Below are 7,500 nucleotides of genomic sequence, written 5' to 3'. Positions count from 1 at the left end.
AGATTATCTTTTTCCATTTGAGTTGAATTTTATCATTTTACATTGGAGTTGAAGATTCATTTTTAGCGCTTGTGTTGAAGATTATCTTTTTCCATTTGAGTTGAATTTTATCTTTTTCCATTTGAATTGAGGATTAATTTTTAGCGCTTGTGTTGAAGATTATCTTTTTCCATTTGAGTTGAATTTTATCTTTTTCCATTTGAGTTAAATTTTATCTTTTTCCATTTGAGTTGAGGATTAATTTTTAGCGCTTGTGTTGAAGATTATCTTTTTCCATTTGAGTTGAATTTTATCTTTTTCCATTTAAGTTGAAAATTTTCTTTTTTTCATTCGAGTTGAAGATTATCTTTTTCCATTTGAGTACAAGATTATCTTTTTCCATTTGAGTACAAGATTATCTTTTTCCATTTGAGTTGAAGAATATCTTTTTCCACCTGAGTTGAAGATTATCTTTTTCCATTTGAGTAGAAGATTATCTTTTTCCATTTGAGTTGAAGATTATCTTTTTCCATTTGAGTTGAAGATTATCTTTTTCCATTTGAGTTGAAGATTATCTTTTTCCACCTGAGTTGAAGATTATCTTTTTCCATTTGAGTTGAAGATTATCTTTTTCCACCTGAGTTGAAGATTATCTTTTTCCATTTGAGTTGAAGATTATCTTTTTCCATTTGAGTTGAAGATTGAAGATTACCTTTTTCCATTTAAGTCGAATATGATTTTTTTTGCATTTGAGTTGAAGATTATCTTTTTCCACTTGAGTTGAAGATTATCTTTTTCCATTTGAGTTGAAGATTATCTTTTTCCATTTGAGTTGAAGATTATCTTTTTCCACCTGAGTTGAAGATTATCATTTTCCATTTGAGTTGAAGATTATCTTTTTCCATTTGAGTTGAAGATTATCTTTTTCCATTTGAGTTGAAGATTATCTTTTTCCATTTGAGTTGAAGATTATCATTTTCCATTTGAGTTGAAGATTATCTTTTTCCACTTGAGTTGAAGATTATTTTTTTTCCATTTGAGTTGAAGATTATCTTTTTCCATTTGAGTTAAAGATTATCTTTTTCCACCTGAGTTGAAGATTATCATTTTCCATTTGAGTTGAAGATTATCTTTTTCCATTTGAGTTGAAGATTATCTTTTTCCATTTGAGTTGAAGATTATCTTTTTCCACTTGAGTTGAAGATTATCTTTTTCCATTTGAGTTGCAGATTATCTTTTCCATTTAAGTCGAATATTATTTTTTTGCATTTGAGTTGAAGATTATCTTTTTCCATTTGGGTTGAAGATTATCTTTTTCCATTTGAGTTGAAGATTATCTTTTTCCACCTGAGTTGAAGATTACCATTTTCCATTTGAGTTGAAGATTATCATTTTCCATTTGAGTTGAAGATTATCTTTTTCCATTTGAGTACAAGATTATCTTTTTCCATTTGAGTACAAGATTATTTTTTTCCATTTGGGTTGAAGATTATCTTTTTCCATTTGAGTTGAAGATTATCTTTTTCCACTTGAGTTGAAGATTATCTTTTTCCATTTGAGTACAAGATTATCTTTTTCCATTTGAGTTGAGGATTAATTTTTAGCGCTTGTGTTGAAGATTATCTTTTTCCATTTGAGTTGAATTTTATCTTTTTCCATTTAAGTTGAAAATTTTCTTTTTTCATTCGAGTTGAAGATTATCTTTTTCCATTTGAGTACAAGATTATCTTTTTCCATTTGAGTACAAGATTATCTTTTTCCATTTGAGTTGAAGATTATCTTTTTCCATTTGAGTACAAGATTATCTTTTTCCATTTGAGTACAAGATTATCTTTTTCCATTTGAGTACAAGATTATCTTTTTCCATTTGAGTTGAAGATTATCTTTTTCCATTTGAGTACAAGATTGTCTTTTTCCATTTGAGTACAAGATTATCTATTTCCCATTTGAGTTGAAGATTATTTTTTTCCATTTGAGTTGAAGAATATCTTTTTCCACCTGAGTTGAAGATTATCTTTTTCCATTTGAGTTGAAGATTATCTTTTTCCATTTTAGTTGAAGATTATCTTTTTCCATATGAGTTGAAGATTATCTTTTTTCCATTTGAGTTGAAGATTATCTTTTTCCATTTGAGTTGAAGATTATCTTTTTCCATTTGAGTTGAAGATTGAAGATTACCTTTTTCCATTCAAGTCGAATATGATTTTTTTTTGCATTTGAGTTGAAGATTATCTTTTTCCATTTGAGTTGAAGATTATCTTTTTCCACCTGAGTTGAAGATTATCATTTTTCCATTTGAGTTGAAGATTATCTTTTTCCACTTGAGTTGAAGATTATTTTTTTCCATTTGAGTTGAAGATTATCTTTTTCCACCTGAGTTGAAGATTATCTTTTTCCATTTGAGTTGAAGATTATCTTTTTCCATTTGAGTTGAAGATTATCTTTTTCCACTTGAGTTGAAGATTATTTTTTTCCATTTGAGTTGAAGATTATCTTTTTCCATTTGAGTTGAAGATTATCTTTTTCCACTTGAGTTGAAGATTATCTTTTTCCATTTGAGTTGAAGATTATCATTTTCCATTTGAGTTGAAGATTATCTTTTTCCATTTGAGTTGAAGATTATCTTTTTCCACTTGAGTTGAAGATTATCTTTTTCCACTTGAGTTGAAGATTATCTTTTTCCATTTGAGTTGAAGATTATCTTTTTCCATTTGAGTTGAAGATTATCTTTTTCCATTTGAGTTGAAGATTATCTTTTTCCAAAGCAGTGAATCATGAAGGTGGATAATTACATTTCAAGAAAATTATCTCTCTCTTTCCTCTTCGGATGCTTACAACTTCCTATCCTTTTTCCTTTATTTAATTGCTGATAAAATTTCATCCCTCGGCTATTTACTTTTAACAACATTCATTAACTGATCATTAAAAGTGATTTTAAAAAAACACAGAGCATAATTTCCTTAAGGGATTTGGTTTGATTTTATAATAATATGATTCTAATTTTTCCACTTATAAGACAGGGAATGCATTTGATTATTGCTAATTGATAATAGCTTAAAGATTAGATAGAAAAGGTACAATTTTTATTATTTCTAATTATTCTTACAGTTGATTTTTATGAGGAGTCTAATTGATATTTTTTTATTGTAAAGGTGTCCTGATATCTGTTGTATGAAGAATCGCCTGAAGGATTTCTGGGATGGAACTCAGATTCAATCATGACTGTTTTTATTGATTTATATTTGATAGCAAAATATGATTTAAAAAAAAAATATGTGGAATTTTTAAAGGCCAATATCAATCCTACACAGTAATTGAATTTTTCTAATAAAATCGGATAACTAGATTGAAAAAAGAATAAAGAAATCAACTGAAAATTAATTTAAACACACTCACTAGATTAAAAAAAATGTACAAATCTCTCTCTCTCTCTCTCTCTCTCTCTCTCTCTCTCTCTCTCTCTCTCTCTCTCTCTCTCTTTTCTAATAAAATCAGATAACTAAATTGAGAAAAGAAATAAAATCAACAAAAGCAAATTCAACAAACTTACTAGGAGTTGAAAAAGTGATCTCTCTCTCTCTCTCTCTCTCTCTCTCTCTCTCTCTCTCTCTCTCTCTCTCTCTCTCTCTCTCTCTCTCTCCTCTCTCTCATAAAATCAGATAACTAAATTGAAGAAAATAATTAAAATAAACAAAGTAAAATTAAACAAAGTCACTAAGAGTTAAAAAAAGTACACACGTCTCTCTCTCTCTCTCTCTCCTCTCTCCTCTCTCTCTCTCTCTCTCTCTCTCTCTCTCTCTCTCTCCTTTTTTAATAAAATCAGATAACTAAATTGAAAAAAAATTACTAAAATCAACTGATAATCGAATTAAACAAACTTCCTAAGAGTTGAAAAAGTACACCTCTCCTCTCTCTCTCTCTCTCTCTCTCTCTCTCTCTCTCTCTCTCTCTCTCTCTCTCTCTCTCCTCTCTCTCTCTCTCTCTCTCTCTCTCACCTTGATAGCGTGCTCAAATCGAAGTGATTAATAACATCACAGGTGCAGGATCCATTGTGGTAGGACTCGTAGTCCTGGCAGAAGCAAGAAGGGAACGGCTCGCTTCCTCTCCTCTGTTCAGCTTCCAGCGCCATCATCACTGGCCGGAAATGACTGCAAGCTTGTTGCACTGGTTGGGGGTGAGAGGTATTCGTCAGTTAGGTGTTGCTGGGTATGATGAATGAAGATTTTGAAAGATGAATAAATGAGGTATTTGAAAGATGAATAAATGAGGTATTTGAACGACGTATAAATGTAGAAATTGAAAGGTGAATAAATTAGGTATTTAAAAGATGAATAAATGTAGAATTTGAAAGATGTATAAATGTAGAATTTCAAAGGTGAATAAATTAGGTATTTAAAAGATGAATAAATGTAGAATTTGAAAGGTGAATAAAGGAAGAATTTGAAGGATGGGTGGATAAATGAGGTATTTGAAAGAAAAACAAATGTAGAATTTGAAAGGAAAATAAAGGAGGAATTTGAAAGATGAATAAATGAGGTATTTGAAAGACGAATAAATGAAGAATTTGATAGATGAATAAATGAGGTATTTGAAAGATGAGTAAATGAGGTATTTGAAAGATGAGTAAATGAGGTATTTGAAAACGAATGAATAAAGAATTTGAAAGAACCAATTTTATTTTTCATCAGATAGGTGTTGCTGGGTATAATAAATGAAGATTTGAAAGCTGAATGAAAGAGATATTTGAAAGATGAATAAATGAATAATTAGAAAAATGAATAAATGTAGAATTTGAAAGGTGAATAAAGGAAAAATTTGAAAGATGAATGAATGAAGTATTTGAAAGATGAATAAATGTAGAATTTGAAAGGTGAATAAATTGGGTATTTAAAAGATGAATAAATGTAGAATTTGAAAGGGGAATAAGTTAGGTATTTAAAAGATGAAGAAATGTAGAATTTGAAAGGTGAATAGAGGAAGAATTTGAAACATGAATGAATGAGGTATTTGAAAGATGAATAAATGAGGTATTTGAAAGATGAATGAATGAGGTATATATTTGAAAGATAAATAATAGAAGAATTTGACGGATGAATAAATGAGGTATTTGAAAGATGAATAAATGAGGTATTTGAAAGATGAATGAATAAAGAATTTGAAAGATGAATAAATGTGGTATTTGAAAGATGAATGAATGAGGTATTTGAAAGATGAATAAATGAAGACTTTGAAAGGTGAATAAATTAGGTATTTGAAAGATGAATAAATGTAGTATTTGAAAAATGAATGAATGAAGAATTTGAAAGATGAATAAATGAGGTATTTGAAGAATGAATAAATGTAGAATTTGAAAGATGAATAAATGAAAAATTTGAAATAGGAATAAATGTAGAATTTGAAAGAGAACATTTTATTTCTTATCGAATAGGTGTTGCTGGGTATAATAAATGAAGATTTTGAAAGATGGATGAATGTAGAATTAGAAAGATGAATAAATTAGGCATTTGAAAGATGAAGGAATATAGAATTTGAAAGATGAATAAATGAGTTATTTGAAAGATTAATAAATGTATAATTTGAAAGGTTAATGAATGTAGAATTTGAAAGATGAATAAATAAGGTATTTGAAAGATCAGTAAATGAAGAATTTGAAAGATGAATAAAGGAAGAATTTGAAAGATGAGTAAATGAGGTATTTGAAAGATTAATAAATGGATAATTTGTAAGGTGAATAAATTAAGTATTTGAAAGGTCAGTAAATGAAGAATTTGAAAGATGAATAAATGAAGAATTTGAGGAATGGATGAATGATGAAATTGAAAGATGAATAAATGTAGAATTTGAAAGATGAATAAATTAATTATTTGAAAGGTCGGTAAATGAAGAATTTGAAAGATGAATAAATGAGTAATTTGAGTAATGGATAAATGATGAAATTGCAAGATGAATAAATGTAGAATTTGACAGATGAGTAAAGGAAGAATTTGAAAGATTGGTAAATGAAGAAATTAAGAAAGGGATAAATGAAAAATTTAAGAGATGGATAAATGAAGAATTTGAAAGAACAAGTTTATCAATTTTATGATTATATATTTTGCGAGCATTTTAATTTTTTTTTATCTGCGTTTATGTACCGTTATAGTTTTTATATTAATTGATAAATTTTCAGTTCTGTGAATAATAATTACTTAACGAAAAAAAAAATTATGGCATTTTTTATTAATTGAAAATCGCTTCCAATAAAAAAGAAAAACTCATTGCATTCAAATGTGGAGTCTCCTTATGAAAGCCATATGATTATCTTCAATATTTATACTGGAATATTCGAAATTCCATTCCCTTGAACCCCCGTTAAATTGCATCAGGATTTTCATAGTACCATGGGCTTCCACTGTCTTGGGTTAGAGTTCTCTTGCTTGAGGGTACACTGGGGAACATTATTCTATCTAATCTCTCTTCCTTTTCTTTTGTTATGGGGGTTTATAGTTTATATAGGAAATATTTATTTTAATGTTGTTACTGTTCTTAAAATATTTTATTTTTCCTTGTTTCCTTGCCTCACTGGGCTATTTTCCCTTGTTGGAGCCCTGGGCTTATAGCCTCTTGCTTTTCCAACTAGGTTTGTGGCTTAGCAAGTAGTAGTAATAATAATAATAATAATAATAATAATAATAATAACTACAATATACGGAGTAATGAAACGAGCTTCCAATATACAGCTCCAACTTTTAAAAGTAAATTTTGCAATGCAGATTAAAAAAGCCGTCGTTAGTAAGAAGGCCCCTGTGTCTTCTTCCGCTGTGTTTGAACATCTCAAGCGAACTGCAGTTAATGGCAGTAGGAAAGTGACAGGGAGGGAAAACATTTTTGGAAACCAGTGAGAGAGAGAGAGAGAGAGAGGAGAGAGAGAGAGGAGAGAGAGAGAGAGAGAGAGAGAGAGAGAGAGAGAGAGAGAGAGAGTGCAACCTTTTCAGTAAATAGAAAAAGGTGTAAAAAGACTATTCCTAAGAAATACATTTGTTCCCAAGACTTTGTTTTCTTTATTTCAGGACATAGTTACTATTTAATGATAGGATCTAAAACTTATGATTTTTTTCTCTCAATTATTTGTTACTTTGTAATCTGTAGATTTCCTCACGGTGTGTTTGATCAGATGTACTGCCATCTGTCGTCCATTTGACTGATGAGACCGCTACCAATAACCAAAGACTTGTATTGATTTAAAGGTAAAGCATCAATTAGATAATACAAAGAAAATATTAGTTGAAAAAAGTAGAAAACTGGGTAAAAAACGTTGACATTGTTCATTATATACAGAAATTAGAGCCACCTAAAAGCCAATTGAAAAATGTATTTTTTAACTACCAGTGACTTTGGATTAGATGTGTGTAATTTAGGGCATATTGATGGGGTCTGGAGAGGCTATTCGTTGGAGATCAAACAAAACTAAGAAAGTGTAGCTAATTGTGTGTTTCTTTAGTTTATAATAAATATTTTACTATTGATCATTAAAAACCTAAA

At 29.1% G+C, this 7,500-nt stretch overlaps 1 protein-coding gene across 1 annotated transcript in view; it reads right to left on the bottom strand.

The window, feature by feature from the left end:
* The window catches only part of LOC137652168 (lipase member H-like), a 30,422-nt gene that overhangs the window by 930 nt on the left and 21,992 nt on the right, over positions 1-7,500 (bottom strand). The window contains exon 6 of the mRNA XM_068385375.1: positions 3,975-4,143. Coding sequence (XP_068241476.1) covers positions 3,975-4,143 — 169 coding nt within the window. The remainder of the gene's footprint in view (positions 1-3,974; positions 4,144-7,500) is intronic.

Source organism: Palaemon carinicauda, chromosome 13, assembly GCF_036898095.1.
Source record: "Palaemon carinicauda isolate YSFRI2023 chromosome 13, ASM3689809v2, whole genome shotgun sequence".
Lineage (NCBI taxonomy): Eukaryota > Metazoa > Arthropoda > Malacostraca > Decapoda > Palaemonidae > Palaemon > Palaemon carinicauda.
This window is presented reverse-complemented; position numbering and strand designations above follow the sequence as displayed.